General features: G+C 50.4%; 1 protein-coding gene across 3 annotated transcripts in view; it reads right to left on the bottom strand.

Moving 5' to 3' along the window:
- Window positions 1-3,845: 3,845 nt before the first annotated feature.
- Window positions 3,846-22,119, bottom strand: part of Ramp1 (receptor activity modifying protein 1) — a 50,571-nt gene continuing 32,297 nt past the window's right edge. For all 3 annotated transcript variants that reach the window (NM_031645.1, XM_087567479.1, XM_087567478.1), the window contains exon 3: window positions 3,846-4,423. In NM_031645.1, coding sequence (NP_113833.1) covers window positions 4,168-4,423 — 256 coding nt within the window. In that variant the 3' untranslated portion in view covers window positions 3,846-4,167. The remainder of the gene's footprint in view (window positions 4,424-22,119) is intronic.

Raw genomic sequence — 22,119 nt, 5'->3', positions numbered from 1 at the left:
TCCATCCCCTTACCCCCAATTCCTATTCATATGTTGAAGTCCTAAGTCCCAGGATCTCAGATCCCTACTTAAAGAGAGGGTCTTTAAAGAGGTAATTATGGCCAGGTGAGGTCATTGGGTGGGCCCATGACTGGAATCTGCAAGTCCAGAGTGGGAGCCAAACCTGCTGACTCCTGGATACCAGGCTTCCAACCTGGTTGGAAGTTTCTCCCAAGAAGGGCCTGTGGGGTCTGTGATGCAACTCCAGGGAGTGTTTCCAGTCTGATAGGGAAAGAAGGGAAGGGAAGGGAAGAAGGACCCGGATCTCCAAGGTGCCCACTTGGTAGTTCCTATTATTAGCGCCAGTAAGTGTTCTCTAGCCACTCAGCATTTAGTCTCTGGGTGGCAGAAAATGACATGTTGAGAGATGGAAAGGTATTCCTAGGGGGACAGTCACAGTTGCAGTTGTCTATTCATAGGTCCCTGCACTAAGGTGAGTCCCCATGGCTGAAGGGAACAGACTATTTGTGAAGGGCTGGGGCACATCAAGGGCTCTCCTTGCAAATACTGAACTAAGATCTATAGTCATCCCTTGGGAGGTAGGAAACCGGGGGTGGGGCAAGCCATTGGTTTGCTTTTCCACTGGCAGAACTGGCGTCTATTTGATTGGCTTGCCTCTCCACTGGCGGAACTGATGTCTGATTTTGATTGGCTTGCCTCTCCAATGGGCGTGCTGGCATCTGATTTGATCCAGGCAGTTTGCTTTTATTGTTTGTACATGCCAACTTTGCATTTATGTATAGGGGAGGGGCACGCAGAATATAGGGGATATGCACATGGAAGTCTCATCGGTTTGGGTTGGCTCACGGACCAATGACAGTCACCTGTCTCCTTTCCCAGCACAGGGATTACCAGTGGGCACCTCCAGGCCTATTCGTTTTGTGTTGTTTTGTTTTTATCATGGAATCTGAGGATTGAACTGAGGTCCTACGCTTGCATAAGACTTGACCAACTGTGCCGTCTCCTGTCCTCCTTTTTAAACATAGAACTCCATATCTCTCTGTGCCTTGGATGGGATGGGCCTGTATAACGTGCAGACACTAACAACCTGTACTGAGCATGAACAGCAATTGCCACCTGCCCTTGACCTCTAGGTACCCTGAATACCAGGGGTGACGAGAGAACAAGCTTCCTCAGTCTCTGGCCAGCATGTTGCAGAAAGTCCCCCACGGTGTGTGACTAGGCAGGAAGTGTGGCTGGTGCAGGTTTAAGAAGAGTGATCACTTTTTGAGCTTCCTGTCTCGGGAGCTTTCTGTCTCTAACACGTGCGAATAGACAGGGTAAAGTCGGCAACCCCTTAGCCCGTCTAGGCTTAGTCCCATAAGGAATTTGCTGTTTTGAATAACCTTGAAAAATGCCGTGCTGGCTGTCTTCTCATGCTCACCACGCCGGTGAACCACCAAGAAAAGGTTCTCCGAGCTGGAGAGATGGCTCAGTCAAACACTCCTACTGCTCCTGCACAGAACCTGGGTTCAGTTCCCAGCATCTCACAGCTGCACTTCCAGAGGATCTGGTACCTACTCTGACCTCCAATGGCATCTGGTATGCATAGGACGCACATACATATTAGCAGGTCAAATGCTTGTACACATATACACATAAATTCTGCAGGAGGCAGAGGCAGAGGCAGGCAGATCTCTGGGAGTTCAAGGCCAGCCTGGTCTACATTGCAAGGTCCACAGAGCTAGTTCTAGGACAGTCAGGACTAAGAAACCCTGTCTCGAGGGGAAAAAAAAGGGGGAGGAGGGGACTGTTTCCTCACAGTTCCAGTATAGCCAGAGCTACACAAAGAAGCCCTGTCCTGAGGGGAGAAGGGGGAGGGGGTTTCCCTGCCAGTCTTTCCTTGGGAACATGCTTCCTGCCTGTCCTTAAGGATGAAGCTCCTCTGGCCACTTGGTCTTTCAGGAAGTCAAGCACCATCCTTGGGATAAGACAGAGAGGATTTACATAGGCCAGGTCATCTCCCCCAGGGCTACCAGAGCTGAATTTGTTGCTCAAGTACACACAGCTAGAGCTGCCAGTTGGGGGTCTGACCATATCACCCTTCACCCGGAAGTGACGCCCAGCAGCTGGGATGGTGACAGCCAGGTGCAGACCTGAGTGTGTTGTTCTGTCTTCTGAGAGGCCTATTACAGGACATTTCCCCCAGTGTAATGTAGCCTGCGGAAAGGGACTGTGTATAAATAAACACGGCTTAAAGGTCACCTTGGTTTCCTGTTTTAAAATCCGCATTTTCAACGAACTGCACACACTGTTAACCCCCTCTCCTCCCCCCCCACCACCCCAACACTCCCACTATGTCACTAAGGAAACCATTGCTTTTCATCATCTGGAGTTAATCTGATGGAGCGGTCCTCCTGTCGGGCCATTGAGGGTGTCTCCTCTCTTCCGCTCTTAGTCCCCACGGACCCTTTTGCACATGGTAATTATGTACTTGGGATGAGTTTCTAGGAGAGAAATGACTGCAAACAGACTCTATTCAAGACTTTTGGTCCTCACTGCTGACTTGCTTTCAGGAGGATGTTGTTAATGTTCAGCTTTGAGGAATGGCTGGGGATCCTCTCCCAGTGGGCCAGGCTTCCCTAGAAGGTTGATGTACACAAGGTCATCATGTGTGAGGGGTCATGTGAGAGGGGCCATGTGTGAGCGATCTTGGGCTCAGTGCTTCCTTGCCTGATCCCTGCTTAGCTGAGTACAGGATGGCCATTCTCTGAAGATGACCTCAAACCCCAGCCTTCTTGCTTTACCGGAAACCCCGAGAACTTGTTAATATGAGCAGTTCTGGGAATGAGACACTGGGTCAGCTCCGTTTCCCAAGTCAACTCCCTGGTTCTCTTGCAGATTTTGGATTCCGTGACTTATGAATGTCTTGTTTTCCCCTCCTTTGGATTTCCATGTCAAAGCCCCGGAAGGCAGGCTGGCCTCTGGTCTTCAGGTCAGGTCACAAATGAGCCTGATCCTCTTTTCCTTTGAGTTTTTCTTCTGTCTTTTCTTCATTCTTCCCTGCCCTTTCCCCTCCAACTTTTTAAAAAATGGGGTGTTCTTATATAGTCCAGGTTGACCTCAAACTCACAGCAATTTTACCTCAACACCCCAAAGTGCTTTGATTCCAGGCACTCACTGCCATGGCTCAATCTTACTTTTCAAATTAACACAGTCACTGCTGTCCATAGCTTCCCAGGGACCAATAGGACAGTGCTGAGTAGAGGAGGAGGTCACATCCCTGGCACCTCTTGGCCTTCCCTTATCCTGTGTACTGGGGTTTCTCAGGAAAGGTAGTGTGACCTTTAGGGAAGGGGACACAGAGAGACAACACGCTGTCTACATGCTACTCAGCCATGTGGACCTGGCTCATGGGAGGCCCTTCTTGCTAGTCTTGAATTTAGATTATTTCCAGGTACTAAGGGGCTGTGCTGGTCAGCGGTGGTGCCCGCCTTTTATCCCAGAACTCGAGAGACAGAGGCAGGAGGATCTCTCTGAGTCTGAGGTCAGTTTGGTCTACAGAGCGAGTTCCTGGACAGCCTGAGCTACACAGAGAAACCTTGTCTCAAAACAAACAAACAAACAAACAAACAAACAAACAAAGGCAAAAAGAAACATGGACTATGCAGTAGAGGTCAAGGGTATCAGAATCATTTGGGAAGCCCTGAGCAAACACAGAGGACCTTTGACTGATCATCTGATCAGAGACCCTGAGATAAACTCCAATCAGCAAAAGATAGATAGATCCCCAGGAGTAGCTTGATTTTCTCCCAGTCTTTACTTCCCTGGATAGGTTATTTGTACCCAGAATTTAGAACACTTCCCAAGTTTAAGAACGCTCGTTTAATCACAAACTATGCATCCACAAACACATCTGTGCAGTCTTCCTCAGAGGTCGGAATGCCCACATGATGGTGGTGATGAAGTATACCAGAGACCTGGCGCTTAGCGCTCTTTCAGAGGTAAACAGAGGCAGGTCCCTGCTCCCCTGTTAGAAGCCTCTGGCTGGGGCAGGTTTAGTGTAATGCAGATCTGCTTTCAAATCCTGTGCTAACTAGGCTAGAGCAGGATGCAATGTGGGGTCTGTCCCTGATGCTGTTGCTGGGCCAGGCCCATGGTTCCCCAATCCCCCATCACCTGGGACACCTACACGATGCCCTCTGTGCGCTTGCTCCTCCAGACCACCAGGGCAGTCATGAGCAGTGTGACCGTAATGGGGAGCACAATGAAAGGGCAGAGGATGCTGTTGGGAGGGTCCCGCAGGGCCCTGCCCGAGACTGGGCACTTGCTGAAGTAGCGGTGGTGGACAGCAATGAAGAACTTGTCCACTTCCGGATTGGGCCAGAAACAGCCAATCTTGTTTGCCACGAGTTTGGTGCAGTGAGTGAGCTCCCCATAGCTCCTGTGGATACAAAGAGAAGCTGTCAGGAGACTCAGCTGGGACTCAGCCTTGTCTAGCCAGAGGCAAAGCAGTCTTCCCAGAAGCTGAGGCCTCAAGGCAGAGAGCTCTGGCTCTGGCAGGTGAGGATCCTAGCTAGCTCACACCAGTGCCAGAAATCCAGCTATCTGAAGGTGAGGCTCCCAGTGCCTGCTATGACCTCAGGCCATAAGACTGGGGACCAAGCTGACAAGCCCTGTGGCCATTCATGCTCCTGTTAGCAGCCTACCTAATGTCCTCACTGAGCTGGTCACCTCATGACTCAATGACAGTTGGCCATCAGTGGGGAAGCAGATGTTGTGGGCCAGGATCTGAGGGAGACCTGCTTGCTTGGTCAAAGTCCTCAGAGTCCTTTCATATTGATTGATTGGTTGGTTGCTTGGTTGCTTTAGTGAGTGTGTGAGAGATATCACATGTTTGTGGTACAGGTGGATGCCAGAGAATGACTTGCAAGAATTGGTTGTCTTCCTATGATGTGGGTTTTGGGGGATTGAACTTGGGTCTACAGACTTGGTTGCTTGGGTCTTTACCCTCTTGAATCATCTCAGCAGCCCTAAATCTCATGACTTCTGTGAAAACAGCCCATAGAGGAGCAGTGGGATCCATGGCTCCCAATATGGCTCGGGGGCGGGGGGCGGGGCAGCTGGTCGTCTTGGACCATCCATAAGTGTGTTAGACTCCTTATTTGTAACTGTGTATAACACCTGTGTGTGTGTGTGTGTGTGTGTGTGTGTGTGGAGAGAGAGAGAGAGAGAGAGAGAGAGAGAGAGAGAGAGAGAGAGAGAGAGAGAGAATTTGACAGGCTGGTGTTATCTGGGAAGAGGAACCTCAAATGAGAAAATGCCTCCATCCAGATTCCCTGTGGGCAAGTCTGTAGGGTATCTTCTTGATCGATGATTGATATGGGCGGTCTCAGCCACAGTGGGTGGAGAGTGACGCCAGCTCTGGGAAGGTGGTCCTCACTTGTATAAGAAAGCAGGCTGAGCAAGGCATGGAGGGTACACCAGTGTTCCTCCATGGTCCGCTCTTCAGTTCCTGCCTTGAATGCCTGCTCTGACTTCCCTCGGTGATGGCGAGGGTAACCTTAGAGTTGTAAGCCGAAAGAAACCCTTTCCTCTCCCAGTTGCTTTTGGTCATGGTGTTTTCATCACCACACTAGAAACTCTAACTAAGGGTTCAAGCCAGACTGCCACCATCTGTAAGAGATCATCTGTGCCCAGAGTGACTCTCATCGAGCTGCCTGCTGACTATAGACATTCCCTCCAGGAAGAGGAGGGGGTGGGTCGACAGACCCCATCTGTCCATCCAGCCACTTCTTTGAGCAACTCGTATGCAATTTCTCCCTGACTGTCCATGGGGACAGCAAAAGAAAGTAGGGTCTATTGGAGGTGGGGAGGTAAGGAAGTGAGGAGGTGGCTCGGTAGGTAAAATCCTGCTGTGCAAGCATGAGGACATGAGTTAAGATCCCCATGCAAAAGCCGGGCGCATCAGTGTGTCCCTGTAATCCAGCACTGTGGGTGTGAGGGACGGGGGAGACAGGCAGACCAGGGCCGAGAGGCCAGGCCAACCGGTATAATTGAAACTGCAATCTCCAGGCTCAGTGAGAGATCACTACTGATTTAATGACAGTCCCCATGGGCACCCGCTCCATCCTGCCAGTCACAACTGCATTGTAGATACAGAAGCAGAGGACACTCACTTACCCAAGAGGAGCTTGGGAACCAATGGGGTTGGATCATTGAGAAACCCAGAGTGCTAGCCATGTGGCCCATTGTGACTTCTAAACCCCCAGCCAGTAAGATTTGGGCTCAGAAGTGGAGAATGAGAGGGGAAAACATGTGATGTTGACCTCTGACCTCCGCATGTGCATTCACAGGCAAGTGTACCTGTACCCATATGTGTACACATGCATATACCAAACACACACACATACACACGCACATATGTATGAATGTTCACATGCATGCTTTCGTGCATACACGCACACACACACAAAAACACACACACATGCACGCACACACACATGCATGCACACACGCACACATACACACATGCATGCACACACACACACACACACACACACACACACACACACACACAGTGAGAAAGACACAGAGAACATAAGATGGCCCGTTGCTCTTTCCAGTTAGGGTATACAAGTGCAAGCATTCCATTCTCACTGAACAACCATAAAACCCCACACTTGCTGGGGGTTCCTCAGAGTTGGGCTAGAGAGCTCCAGGTCACCTGAATTTCATGAGTGAGCACAGAACTGTCACCAAGTGGAGGAAGAGAAGATTACTCAGAGAGAGACAGGGGACCAGCTCCAGGTAACAACTGACAGCCCCCAAGTTTGGGCCTGTATGGCATTGCTGGGGCCTGAAACTGGCAGGGTGGCTGGCTATCTAGTTCCCTGTGATAGAGGTTCCACTTGATGTTGGTGATAAGGATGGGGAGGGCTGGGGACAAGCACAGCACCCCACACATTTCCCAAGTCCTCTTGGAGCAGCAGCAGCCGTTGCCCTCCTGTTGTGGACATAGCACCCCACACCATACCCAGTAGAGGTTTTTCTAATATGGGGGTGGTCAGGAAACTTGGTAAAAGCCAGCCGCCCTGCTCTGCCTCAGTTTCTTGGCCTCAGACATGAGGCAGAGAGCCACTGTTGGAGATACCATGGCTGAGGGCACTGGCTCATTTAAACTGAGGTTGGATGGTGACAGAGATCTCTTCCATTCCTTAGTGACTCTGGCAGCAGTCAATAGACTGCTGTGGACAAATGGGACACTTCATGCCATGACACAGGCAGCCAGGTGTTATGTAGCAATTTCCTCTAGAGCTAGAAGCTCATTGAGACACAGGACATTCAGGGCTGGAAAGACGGCTCAGTAGTGGCAGCTCAGTGGTCAAGAGCACTTGTTGCTCTTGCAGAGGACCCAGGCTCATGTCTCAGTACCCATGAGGTGACTCACAACCATTCATAACTGTAGTTTCAGAGGATCTGATGCCCTTTTCTGACCTCCACGGGCACTGCATGCATACGGTACACAACATATATGAAGGCAAAACACACATAAAATAAATAAATCTTTAAAAAAAAAGTTTGGAAGGCCCTGGGTTCGGTCCCCAGCTCCGAAAAAAAGAACCAAAAAAAAAAAAAAAGTTTGGAAAAAGGAGGCATGTGGATCTCTGTGAGTTTGAGGCCAGCTTGGTCTTCAAAAGCAAGGCCGGCCAGCACCAGCATCAGCAACACAGTGAGACCCTTTCTCAATATATATGTATGTATGGAGGAGAGAGAGAGAGAGACAGAGAAACAGAGAGACAGAGAGACAGAGCGACAGAGAGACAGAGACAGAGAGACAGAGACAGAGACAGAGAGAGAAAGTTCTAAAGGACTCAGGAAGTCCTTGAAACCGACTAGACACACTCAGTCCCTCTGTCCCCTAAGTTACATAAGCTATAAAGCCTGCTGAGAAGACTCAGCCCAGGCCCAGAAGAGTTAAACTGCCTAGAAGTCCCTCTCTGACCTGTCAAGCTGCTTCTGAGTCATACAGTGAGCTCCGAGGATGCAGCCTTCGTGAGTCAGCACCGACTCTGGGTGGGCTTTTGGTAACGCAGCTGCCTCTGACTCATCTATGCTCTTGAAGTGACCCTTCACCTGGATTCCTGCACGTGACCCCAATAAACTTCTTTCCCCCCATCGAACTGGAGTTTGGAGCTAGCCATACATTGGTCTGTCCTTGTTCTTCTATCTGGGGTGAGTAGGTGTTTGTGTAGCATCTCCACAGGAATCACAGGACAATAGGGGACAGTTGGAGGCTAAAGGACTCTTTCTCTGGGCCTGTTCCCTGAACACAACAATGACAATTCATTTGCAGGGGGGATCTAAAGCCTGTGGGACACAGACCACAGCCACTGAAATCCTTAATCCAGCTCAACTCTTTTTTTTTTTTTTTTTTTTTTTCCGGAGCTGAGGACCGAACCCAGGGCCTTGTGCTTGCTAGGCAAGCGCTCTACCACTGAGCTAAATCCCTAGTCCCCCAGCTCAACTCTTGACAGATGGACTGGAACCCCTCCTAGCCGACTGCCAGAGGAGGCCTCTCTGGTGATGGCAGCACTTGCTTCTGAACATACCCCACCATTGCTGTGTGCCACCAGTCCCTTGTCACAACCTCCAAAACGATGGGGTAACTAGCCTACCTTAGGGTTTCATCATGGTAAGGCAAGACAGGGGCTTTACAATGATGACTGGTCTACCAAGAAAGGAAGGGACTACACAGAGACAGATGGGGGCTTCATCGGGGCTGGACGCCTAGAGAGTCAAAGGGGTCTGGGTGGGGTGCACAGTTTTGTCGTCACAGCACTTTCGAAGCAAAGGAGGCTGAATGGAGAGTCCCAATTCAGCCTAGAATACACAGGGAGACCCGTCTTTAAATGGGGAAGGGGGAGAAGCAGGAGGAAGAAGGGAGGGAGGGAGGAGGAAGAGAGGGAAGCCATGGCAAGAAAGGTTACTGGGATTAGAACACATCAAAGATCAGACTTTTGAGCTCTCGCTGCTTTTTCAGAGAACTGGGATTCAATTCCCATCACCCACATGGTGGTGCAGCACTCTCATTTATCCGGGCCCCAGGCTGTACATATGTGTGTGTACACACATACAGCCAAACAAAGTGAACAGATCACATTTTTAAAGGGGCACTGTTGCTGCATCGAATGGCAGATGGAGGGTCGGTGGGATGAAGGGCAGGTTAGGAAAACTTACACAAACTGAAAGACAGAGAGGAAACGCCAGAGAGGCATGACAGAGAGGTCTGAGAGCTTGTGGGCGCATCGTACCACCATGCGCTATAAACGCCAACTTGTCCATCGGTCCTAGAAGCAGGAGTGGGACGCAGCAGGAGGGATATTTGAAGAGACAATGGCCCAAATTAATGAAAGACATTAAATTAAAAAAAAAAGTCAAGGTCAGAGAACCCCAAGAAGGGTTAAAAACAAAGCGGCAACAACCAACAAATAACACAGAAGCTACCAAACATGCACCACAGCCTCTGGGGGGGGGGTCTGGGTCATAAAACCACACGGAGGGCTAGGAATGCCTATGGGAACTGATGCTGACTTCCCTCCAAGGCTAGGCAAGCCCGAGACCGTGGGCCAACCAAGTCACATTGCTGGCAGCCCAGAAGCCAACACTCAACATCCGTCAAATATGGGAACAAGATAAGGGCTTCTTCTTCATTTTCATTTTAAACAACAAAAGCAGCTCGGAGAGTCCGCTGGCCTGCAGTTTACGGAAGGTTAAAGTTCTTCAATCAGAAGAGAGACCAAGGAGGACTGACTCTGGATCCATACCAAACAGTGCAAAGCCCCAAAATGGTGGCAAAGAAATTAAGACTGTCTTTTCTTGCTTTAATCTAGAAAGTCCATCAAGGGAGCAAAGGCCATATATCAGCTCTGAGGAGACTGTAAGGTGCCTGAGGAGGCATCTAAGAGGCTCTTTTGTTGAAAGTAGAGGCTTTCCAAACCCAGGTATTCCCTTACCCAGTGTATCCTGTGGCCTCTAAATCACTGGGCCAGTTTGTCACAGGCCTCCCCAATCCCCAGCTGCCTGTGTGTCAGGGACCCTGTCCAGAGCATCTCCCAGCCCACATCAGTGGTGATGCGGATGAGACACAGGAAGGGAGAAAATGCCCTACATCCACTGCATACTGGCGCTGCAGTGCGTGGTCTTTTCAAGTAAGCAAAAGCCCCTTGGTTTAGTTAGAAAACACACGTGGGAAAAGGCATACGAAGTTGGGACAGCCTGGATCTCATCCCAAAAGACTCCAACACAGCAAGTATTAAATGTCTTCTTTAAAGTCAAAGGCGTGTTTGGAGCCGACACTGATTAACTGAGCACTGGTAGTGTAGACTGTCCTTCTCTACCCAAACCCAGAGATTGCTTTGGCAACAGAGCACCCAGAACAATGTCCTCTGTAGCCTGAGGTGTCTCTGGCAGGAGGTGCCTTCCCTTTCTCAGCTAATCAGAACAGTTAGGAGTCCCTGATTCTGGAAGTCAGGTCACCACAGACTACACTCTAAGGCTGTCTGGGGCTGAGTGTGTGGCCTGCTATTCTGGGACCAGGGCTCTCTCTTTGATACATTAGCCTTCTAGATTGAAGCCACCTCTGCCTAAAAATATCCATGGTGCAGGGATGGTGCCCATTGGATCCCATTTGTTTGTGCAGAAGTGACAGCTGAGGTTTTCTGTAACAGCTGTTCATGTTCTGTCAGTCCAGACAAGATAAAAGGATTCCCCTTGGAGGGTGGACATGCCTCTGCTAAAAGAACACAGAGATGGCCAGAGGACTCAAAATAGTTAGGAAGCGTGCTCTGGCTCTAACTCCCCAATTTTCAGTTCTCATGTAACTGAATAATTATCCTTTTTTGGCTAGGACTTGCTATTCTGGGCCCCTAAGCAAACTTTGCTTGGAATGTTCCTGAACAGTGGGAGTTTTCCAAACGTCTGGATCTCGAGTCATGGCTCTGGGCTCCTCGGTTCGTGGCTGCTGACTTGCTGCCCACTATTGTACGTGGTGGGGGTGCTCCTCTGGGGATACCTTGAGGTTGCAGTTGTCCCCCTTCTGGCTCCAACTTCCCCTAACATGGGGTATCTGAGCCTGTGTCCGGGCACCCATTAGATGGGATTGAGTCCTGGTGTCCCCGCTTCTCTCATGTAACCCTAAGGATTTCATCTCGCATGTCCATGTGTTGGTGGCCTCACCTTAGAATGAGGGTCACTCCCATCCCCAAGTGGCTGGACGGTTCTAATTAAGTGGAGTTAAAGGACAGATGGAATGGCACTTCAAAGCCACAAGTTTTCTCCTTGCCTCTTCTCTGACAACCACTAGTGTAAGGCTGACTGAGTGTGCTCTGTGTCCTAGAAACTACTGTCAAATCTGACTAATAAGGGGCATTTAATTCCTCAGAAACCCCAAGGAGAAACCCTTGGGACTGGGTTCACTGTCTTGGCACTAGCCTTTACCTCCCATTCCCAGGATGGTCACAGCTTGGAAGCTCTAGCAGCTTCTAACACTGTTGGGGCAGGATGATATCGATGCTATCCCACCCTCAGCTGACCCACTTGGGGCTAGCCTCAAGAGCCTGGCGAGATGCCATCTGACACGGGTTGATGGAGAGGGTGTGGGAGCCTACAAACATGCAGGCAGAGGTCCATGGCTGGCTGACTACGGATTTCTACTGCAAATAGAAATGACTGGTGAGTACATCAGAAGTGCTCTTATGCAGAAACGTATGCTGAAACAAAGGAAGCCAGGTAAGGAGGGACACCAGTAATCCCAACACTCAAGAGGCCAAGGAAGGAGGATCCCATGTTCAAAGCCGTACTATACTACATAGGAATAGCCTGCCTTAAAAAAAAAAAGTCCCAAGGCATGGGTTCCATTCCCAATATTGTAAAACTGATCCTTGTGGTCCATGTCTGTAATCCCAGCATGTGGGAAGTGCAGGCAGGAGGGTCAGGAGTTCAAAGTCATCCTTGACTACATACTGAGTTTGAGGCCAATGTGGGCCGCCTGAGACTCTATCTCAAAACAAAACAAAATGTATGAAGTGTGGAGAAAGGCAGTAAGGTGCAAACGGAGGTCAAGATCATGAAGGCAGAAACTGGCACACGGTAAAGGCACTTGGTGGGGCCTCTCCTATGAAGACAACTTTCAGAAAGAATTGTAGGGTGCAGGCAGGCACATCTTTCCACGAAGATGCTGAACAGAGAGTGGATTGGTCCACGGGGCAGCCTAAAGCCTGCAGATCTGGGGGAGTGTCCCTGTGGGAGAGTCCTCCTCAGGGGCTCTTCCCAATGCAGGGACAGTTGGCTGTTTAGTATACAGCATTTTTATGGTTGCGTGGAAGTTTATTTTAGGAAGAAAAGTGCAGCAAAGGCCACTGCATTTCTAATCAGTGTCTCATTTCTGGGACAGCAGAAAGTGGGCAGTGACATATCACATGGGACAGCCTCCTTCCTACTTCTTGGAACTCTCTGTGGCCTCCCGGGCACTGTCAAGACTAGGGCTGTCTGGGATGGGGGCAGGGCAAGGCCCTGTGGGTAGGGTGTGAACCGCTGTGACCCTCACTGGCAACTGGGCTCTGGTTCACTTTGGATGTCTCGGCATCCTTTCCCCATTTGCACTGTGGGACTTCTAGCAAAGTCCAATCTTGGTTAGCCTGTTCAGAACAGTCCCCATGAAAGCAGAGGATAACAAGAACAGAGGGCCAGACAGGCAGGAAAGTAGGCCTGGAGGCGGCTGCAGGGCAACACAGAGGGACACAGGCACAGGGGCATTTACACACTGGGGCCAGAAATCCCTGTGTGTGTGTGTGTGTGTGTGTGTGTGTGTGTGTATCTGTGTGGGTGTGTGTATGTGTGGTGTGTGTATGTGTGTGTGTATGTGTGGTGTGGGGGGGGATGTTCGTGATGTGTGTATGTGATATAGTGTATGTGTGTGCATGTGGTGTGTGTGTGTGTGTATGTGTATGTGTGTGTGTGTGTATGTGTGTGTGTGTGGTGTATGTGTGGTGTGTGTGTGGTGTGTGTATGTGTGGTGTGTGTATATATGGTGTGTGTTTGTGGTGTATGTATGTGTGGTGTGTGTGTGTGTGTGTTGTGGGTCGGGAGTATGATAGATATACACATCTTCCCATCTTCATAGGGGAGAGGGTCTTATCATGCCTCCAAAGTTTAGCCCAAAAGTAGTGCAAAATGAATGCAAAATATTAAGAGCCAACGATCTTGTCAAAAGTCACAGGATCCATATTAGGCAGCAGAGAAAGTCAACAAATTCCCAGGATAAAGTCATAAGACAGCATTCCTTTGCTACAATATTGAAAACTGAAAGATACTTTTGAAGAATGCTTGCTGCAGAAATGAAAGGCGACAAGCAGTTCCAGGGTCACCAGGAGTTAAAACACTCCCTTAGAGCCAGCCATGGAGATACAATGATACTGCATGCATGTAAAAGTTAATGAAATCATCTCCAAAGTGAATTCTGAGAAAAACATATTTGTAAATTATTATCTTATAATACAACAGCAAGCAGAAAGTCAGGAGCGGTGACTCAGGAGCCCTGTAATCCTTAAGGCAGAAGGATCCCTAGGAGTTGGAGGCCAGCCTGGGCTACCCAGTGAGTTCAAGGCTGTGTGGGCTATGTGGGGAGACTTTGTATAGAAGAAAATCACCAAGTATCCGAATCAACGCTTTAAAAAGGGCCTGTGGGGGCTGGAGCAATGGCTCAGTGGTTAAGAGCGCTGACTGCCCTTCCAGAGGTCCTGAGTTCAATTCCCAGCAACCACATGGTGGCTCACAACCATGTGTAATAGGATTCAATGCCCTCTTCTGGTGTGTCTGAAGACAGCTACAGTGTACTTAATAAATAAAATAAATAAATCTTTAAAAAAAATACCATTTCCTTCCTTAAAAAAAAAAAAAAGGCCTGTGAGGTGCTCAGTGGGGACAGGCCCTGGATCTGCAAGCTGGCAACCCACATTCAGTTCCTAGCAGAAAAGTGGAAGGAGAGAACAAGACCACGAGGCTGGCCTCTGACCTCCACACGCATGCTGTGGCACTTGGACACTTGCGCTCTCCTCCCCCACAGCATCCCTGCACCCGTGGGAGGGGGGGTGTGTGCATTTAAAACCATAAAAAAGAACTTATGATGCATTAGCTACAATAATGTGGATAAGAAAACTCAAAAGCTCTTCTCTTCCTTCTTTCTCTCACTCACTCTTTTTCTCTGTGTTCTTGCATGTTTCCAGCCAGCCTCTCTTTCTGCCCTTTCTGTTCTTTTCTGTCTCCTCCTTCTCTGCCCTCATGGCTCTGCTCTACCCCTTCTCCTGGCCCTCATTCCTTTCCTCCCACCGAGGTGGGAGGTGGTTCATGACTTTAGTCCCACCATTGGGAGGCCACCCTGTTCTACACAGTTCCCGGAGAGCCAGGGCTACACAGAGAAACTCTGTCTGGGGCTGGGGGTGGGGGTGTGGGCAGGTATGATTCTGAAGAGCCTAATCCAGACAGACAGACAGACAGACAGACAGACAGACAGACACAGCAAGTATAAAGCCAGTAAGTAAATGAGAGTGAGCATCGAGTTAACATGTACACAGTAAACCGTGTGCTGTGCACTGGGGCTGCACACTTTTAATCCCAGCGTCCAGATCCAGGGCAAGTATATCCCTGCAAGCGTAAAGCTAGAAGCTAGTCTGTCTTCATTCTGAGACCTTGCCTCAAAAAAGAAAGGAAAAGGAAGGTAGGTAGGAGGGAGAAGCACAGAAGGCCTCCGTAAAGCACCCACAAACTTCATCTAGCTGCACAGAACACATTGAAGTTTGTCATCATAAAACCACACTTCAACCTGTCAAGAGAGAAAATATCATTTGATGTTGAAAAGCTTTTGATACAAATTCACCTCTTCCTTCCCTCCTCCTCCTCTTCCTCTTCCTCCTCCTCCTCCTCCTCCCCCTACTCATTATTTTTTGAGTCAGAGTCTTATTATGTAGTCCAGGCTGGCATCAAACTTACGATCTTCTGCCTGGGCATGCACATCACCCTAGCCCACGGTTATTTCGGAGACCTCCTCTCCCTGTGAAGAGGTCCTTTCCCTCAGCAAGCACCTGCTTCCTTGTGGTGTCTGAAACATCCAATCAATCAGGAAGGGGCCTTCTGGACGGTGGTTACCACCTACGGTGGCAGAGCTCATGATCCTCAAAATAGATGGCAGGGGCTTTCTGCCGTGGATGGACAGAGGCTGCTCCCCTACCTGCAAAAGTCTAGCTCGGTACAGCACGGTCAGGCATTGAGTGAACAGCTAGGGCTACCTGAGCGGTCAATCTGCACAGAAGGTCTGCACTCCAGTGCAGAACAACACAGCACCCATCTTACTGGTGATGTTCAGACAAGCCAGGGAGAGGCCCGGTGCTGCAGGAGGCAGCAGATAACAGGGCACTTTCCCAAAGATTCTGGACAGAGGTATGAGGGAGTCTTGGTAATTGTTGGATTAAAGCACTTCGTCACTTTCCTAGGCTAGGGGAGTGTGTGTGTAGCACCAGTGGGATCTGAGCCAGCTGTGTCTGAGTGTCACACGGAGTGGCTGGTCCCCTGGGATGTGCGGTGAGGGGGAGGGAAAAGGAGGATGCTTCACAAGGGATCCCTGGCCATGTTGTGCCACTCGGAGGGCAGCTGAGTGTTAAGAGGTCTCTATGCTCTGCCAGCCTGCCAGTTCCACCAACCCTGTGACTGGCAAATGAGGATTTTAAGATGACGTTGCTTAGAGCTGTGTGAAAGAGGCTTCTGACATTGGAGCAAAGCCACTTCCAGGCAGTACAAGGGTGTTGTTCAAGACGAGACAGCATGGGTGAGGTTGCCAAGACTTGGGTCAGCAACCAGCAACTGCTCTACAGGCCTAGTATAGAACCTGTGCCATCTGAAGTGACTTCCCTCCTCATGTGTGCACATGACACTCGCTGACCACCGCTGGGCATCTCTTCTCTCTCAAAACCGAAAACAGGAACAAAGATGGGAGAAGGAACTGTGGGGGGTGGGGGTGTGTTCCAGTGGCAAGGAGGAGACTCCCTGCAGCATGCTGGATGCCCCACCCAAATCGTGCAAGCGATTGTGGGTCAGAACAATGATAAAAATAGCGTCTGAGACGCCAGCGCCCACCAGAGGGCACCACTCGCTATAGCCTTCAGGCCTAGGAGAGGAGCCCTAGGGAAGCCTGGGGTTTCTGTGTGAGCACCTGATCTGCATTGGTGAGTCCCTCCAACTCACCAACCTATTGGAAATGCAGCCCACACTCTGCACACTCAGAGCTGGGGTCCTCTCTTTGATCCCAGGAGAAGAAAGATCTGAGGGTGGAGGTGGAGGTGAGGGGACATCAGGAACGTGTCTCTCAGAGGGACAGTTTGACACATCTGTGGGCCACATTGTTTGGAGAAGACTGTCCCCCTTCTTCACAGGGCCCTGGGCTTGCTCAGTTAACAGAGTTTGCTGTCATCCACCTCTGCAAACAATGTCATCTGGGTGACTGCTGAGCTGTGATGGAATCGCTACTCTGACATGGGATAATGGTCCCAGAGCCCATGAGAGCCTCCACTGTCCCCACACAGAGAAATGTCCAGCCAAGGGGACTGCTACAATCCAGACAGCCTGCATTTTGTTCTTAACATTTCCGGGGATTGAGACACAGCTTGTAGGAGAGTGTGGTACAGTGATGGCGTACACTCTAGCCTAAACCCTGGGCCAGGGCTCCTCTGACTAAAAGGTGGTCCTAGCTTGAATATTTGCTCCTCTGCTAAGCCTCAGTGACCTCCCAGGCTTCCATAGCTAAATCCAACCTGTAGAGAGGCAGGATCCAAGGCAATGGGGATGTGGAAAGAGGTAGATGCCAGGATCCAGGAGGGATGCTGAGGCTGAGACAGGCCAAGTCCCCACCACTTGGAATGCATGGACATCCTCATGTTAACTAAAGGCATATGAAATGAGGCTTTAGGTTAGGGTCTCTAATGGCTGGCTTGTGCACGCATCATATGTCTGAGATGGCTGAAGGCTTGCTTGCCTTTCAGAAGGCAGGAACTCTGCTCTCATAGTTGGCTAACTCCTCGCCTAGCTTTGTGGCAGTAGGCGTATGTGTTCCCTCTACAGACCAGGGGACTTGGTGAGGAGACCTGAAGAGAGATAAACAGGCGAATGCAGAGCTGGATGTACCAGATGGCTTTTTCTCTTCCTTCCATGAGGCTCCCTCCTCTGTCCCCTGAAAAGCCCCCTCTGTCTTGGCACCATGCCCCCGTCCTTCTTTCTCAACCATTCCCAATCCTCAGGCTCCAGGCCAGAGAGGCGTCTGGCCACCTCTGCCAGGCTGGGAGGAAGAGAAGTTTCTAAATCCATCACTGGCCCCACATGCAGCTGGCTCTGGCACAGATGCAGCCCGTCACTGCCAAGCCAGCTCCCCATGGAGAGGCCCCACCAGGAAGGTGGGCACAATGCCACTTCTGAGAACAGGCCTGGTCAGGAACCAGCTCCTGGAGCTGTGAGATGAAGCGGTGTTAGCATTCAGCAAGCATCCGAGGCGAAGGCACAGGCTTCTTTGCCAGTGCTGGCATCAGGGTCTGGACAGGGCCGGGGGTTGTTCTATGTCAGTGAGCCCAGCCCTGGGGGCTATAGACACAGGGCACAGTGGCTGATCCCTGCGGCACAGGGGACATGAATGTAATCTACCAGAGAGCTCCTGGAACCCCCTAGGCAAGAGGAGCTGACCTTGTGTCCTGCTGAGCGGGGGTAGGGAGCAGGATCTATACTCAGGCAGGGTAAGGCCCAACAGCTCCCACACTCCGGGGACATGCATGCATCCAAGCCTGGGATTAGGCGTGACAGCCGGGATGCTATATTTGGACACTGCCATCCAGGGTTGGTGTTGTCCTTACAAAGCACGCAATGGTGGCTGGAAGGAGGGGGCTGTCCTCCTCCAGTCTACCCTCCATCTCAGCTTCCAGGCAGCCATCCAAAGCTTGCCTCTCCACATCCCTGTCTTCCCAAGAAACTGTGATTCTTCCTGTGGCCAGCGGACTTACAGGGCCTATCTGCCAGGGCTTCCTGAATGTGTCCTTGAACTGTCCTCCCTGCTGTACCCCTGCACCGGACGACCCATCACACCAACTCACTGTGCCACTTATGTCCCTCCTGTCCTAACCCAACCTCTTCCAGGGGATTAGAGAAAGGGGACGATCTGGAACATTCTACTCCTGCAGTGTCCGCTCTCAATGTGACTTTGAGATAGCAAGTTACCATTCACAAAGCCTCAGTGTTTGCAGCTTTAAATGGGTCTAGGGGTTGCTTGCACTGACGACCCCCACTGAGGATCCCTGCTCCCTGGGTATCCCCCTGTCTCTGGTTTTACGCTACCTGTGATGCAGCCTTCTACCTTTTGCTAACTCGAGGGTCACTGAAACATGCCAGCAGGTGAGACCATCTATCTCAGGACTCGGCACCCAATTGGCTGCCACAGACGTAAGAGGCTTCCGTTGTCAGGTGTGTAAGGTGCCAGACCAGTGTGAAGGACATAAAGAAGGGACTTGCCTGGGCTCTGATCCGAGGACATAAACTCATTCCGGGAGCTGGGCAACCCCAGTGGGACAGCATGTGCATCGAGAATTATCAGTCTAGGGGTTGGGGATTTAGCTCAGTGGTATAGCAAGCGCAAGGCCCTGGGTTCGGTCCTCAGCTCAAAAAAAAAAAAAAGAGAGAGAGAGAGAAAGAGAGAGAGAGAGAGAGAGAGAGAGAGAGAGAGAGAGAGAGAATTATCAGTCTAAATCGAGAATGGAAACATTGAGTCAGGAACCTACCAGTGCTCGCTGTATGTGCAGAAACCCTGACTAGCTGGATGGAGGGACCGTTCTTGAAATTTGGTACAAGAGACTGGGAGGAAGTTATGCCTGAGAGAAACAAGAAGGAACTTGAAGATAAAAGCCCCCTGAAGAAAAGACAGCAGTGGTGGTTTCTCTATAGCCTTTAACTTCCTGTCTCGACCTTGCTGCAGGCAGGAAGCTGGTGGCATGAGGCTGGGTGCTGGTTAGGAGTGGTGGGCTCCATTGCCACCTGCTATCGGGTTAGATCCCAAGGAAGAACATGGGCTCCTCTAAGGGGCTAGCTGATACAGCTCCAGGAGGGCAAAGAAGGCCCAGCCCTGCTTAGTCCATGTGTCTGCCACATCCCCAGCAAGTAGTTGCTGAGCTGAGTCAATCATTTGTCTCCAAAGCCCTCTTTCAAATACTTAGACCCTTACCTAACTTGTCAGTGGATACCCACTCCACACAGCCATGCCACACTGGCACCTCAGCCCCTGCAAAGGTCTCTGTCTGTTCTGCCTTTGAACATGCTAGGCACAGTGGGCAGCTACTGTCCCCACAGGAAGGGAGAAGCTGTCAGCTTCAGGGAACATCTCCATCATTCAAAACCATCCTGCTCATAAGTCTGGGTCATAGAATAGCTGCTATGTACCAAAACCCATAGAATCTCAGACTCACCTGACTTGGGGGCTTTACTCCCACCCGGGCCAGCTGAGGAAGGGGACTCTGGGGCCTGAGTTCTTTATCTACAAGTGGCCACTATACAGGTTCCAGGCTCTGCTTGTATCTCTTTCCTGGCCATGTCTCCAGGGAGGTATCTTTTGAAATGCTGCCACCCCTTGGGTCCTGGAGTCATAAAGACCAGGCAGAGCTTCCACTGTGTCAATGCCCCAGGTGGCCAGCCCTGGTTCCCTGTGGCAGCAATGGTGGCAATCAGGTCTGCTGAGGGTAATTGTCCTCAGACCCAGGGAGTGGCAAAGGTCAGCTCTTGGCACCACGGTGTCAGCTGACAGTCATTGCAACATCCACCCAGGAAATGTTTTCTACAGAGAGAAAGGCCAGAAATAAAAACAGAGCATATGGAAGAATGCGATCAGAGAAAGGGTGGCTAGGAGTGAAAAAGTGTACCTGTGGCCAAAGGCTGAGTGGGGCATAGTCCCTGAAAATGAGCAAGAGGTGGAAGAAGGTCTTAATGCTGCAGAGATGAGACCTAGGAGCTGCTACACAGGCTGATGTCCCCAAAGTTGAAGGGAAGCCACCATTGTAAGGGTTCACCAGCACTTTAAGTTGAAAGCCAGGCTTCCAGCCACATGTCCATCTGTCAGTCAGTCAACTGTAATTGCTCCTCCACCTTCTCAGCTAACATTGACACCAAAGACAACAGAACCCAGTGAGAGGTACTTCAGAGAACATGCAGGCTTGTTATCCGGCCAAGCAGTCATACACAGAGGCAGCAGGAAGCACCTTAGGCAATCTGAGTTCTGTGAATGTCTTAGACGCACAGATTATTTCTAATAACAGATTGCATTTTAGGAATCTGTACCAAAGGGAGTGAGGGTGTTAGAAAAATAATAAGACACGTGTAAATTAACCAGCCCATCTGCAAAAGCGAACAAAAGCTGGATCAGAGCCAGGGTTGCCAGGATGAGAGGGCAACTTGACGATGTGACGGTCCAAGAGAGATACAGTAAAATAGTCAAACCGAACACCGAGAACACAGAGGGAGGGGCCGATTTTAGAACATATAACTGTAGGCAGTGAGGAGTGAGTGGGAGGGGAAAGAGAGATGGAGGGAGAGGGAGAGGGAGGAAGGGAGGATGGAAATCAGAGATTGCCGTTTTCACGGAGAGGGACCCAACCTATATGGATTGACAAGAAAGTAAATGTGAGCATACGTTGTGCCTGTGATTCACACATCTGGGTTGGTTGGGTGAAAATTAGCTTGCTAACGTTACAGTCTCACTTAAGAAGAGAAAACACATCGCATCTCAACAATGGGGAAGGGAAAACAGTGGAGAGAGAGGGGGAAACGCCTGAGAAGACGAAAGGCAAAGTGCCTAAGGGAGCGAAGGGCACACATCCCTCTCCTCGCAGACGCCTTGAAGGAGGCCCGTTGCCATCCACCATGGAGGTAAACTCAGCAACTGTGCAGGAGACGTACTGAAAAGGGGAACACAGAGGACCGTCAGAGAGCCAGCAGCTGAAACGTCAGCTGCCACTGTCTGTAGGAGACGAAGCATCACCGCAGTTGAAACTACGCGATCCTGTGACAACAAGGGTTAGGTGGCAGCCTTGACAGCAGCAGGTCATCTGTGGCGTGCCCAGAGCAGAGCGGGAACACGCATGCGATGCTGACTGAAAAGTGAGACAGAGATTTAGAATTGAAGACTAATATCCGGCATTACATCCAGAAAGTGGAGCTGTTGAGGTCAGGGACGATGCTCACACGTGTTCCAGGAATTAAGAGCAGAAAGCCGACTTCACAGGCCAGTGTGCCTGGGTTCACGGATGATCTTCAGGTGGGAGCCCACAATGAACCTCAAGAGAAACACAAACGCTAAGCCTACCTGCCCTGGCTCCTCTCTCTACAGCAGATGAACCTAAGAACTGAGTGTGTGGGCTGGGGGGTGGCTTGGAGGTAGAGAGCGTGCCCACAGTGTGAGAGGACGAGGAGAGGATTAGAGGGGAGAGCAGAGAAAACTGGGATCTATGAGGATTAAGTTGCATTTACCTAAGGAAAGTCAGGAAGATAGTAGATGTACTAAAGGACAGACAAGAAGACTTCATAAAGAAAATATGGCAGTGCCAACCAATCAAAACAAAAGAAGGGGGGATATAGCTTTAAATGCCTTTACTATTACTCAAAAATAAGAAACTGTAAACAGAAGGGGGAAACTAAATCTTAGGGAAAAAAATCAAAATAAATCTTCGTTCATGTGTGTATATATATGTCTGCACGGTGTGGAAGCCACAGTTAGATGTCTGGTGTCTTCCTCTCTTACGGTCTACCTTAGTTTTTGAGACAAGGTCTCTCACTGAAACTGAAGCTAGAGGTTTGAGTCTGAGTAGTGAATTATGGTTTGAGGATGGGCAGGGTGACAGAAACCAGTGGAAGGGACACCAGCTACCACCTCTGTCCACCCAGCTATCCCCCACAACACACAAGATGCGACACCAGGTGCATGTGTTCTCACTCACCACAGAGTCTCAGAAGGCAGCCTGGGAGGAGGCTCACGGAAGCCCAGTGTGAGCACCAGGCTGCTTCAGTCTG

Source organism: Rattus norvegicus, chromosome 9, assembly GCF_021556685.1.
Source record: "Rattus norvegicus strain SHRSP/BbbUtx chromosome 9, alternate assembly SHRSP_T2T, whole genome shotgun sequence".
In the NCBI taxonomy this organism is placed as follows: Eukaryota; Metazoa; Chordata; class Mammalia; order Rodentia; family Muridae; genus Rattus; species Rattus norvegicus.
The sequence above is the reverse complement of the archived record's forward strand: the minus strand, read 5'-3'. Positions and strand labels throughout refer to the sequence as shown.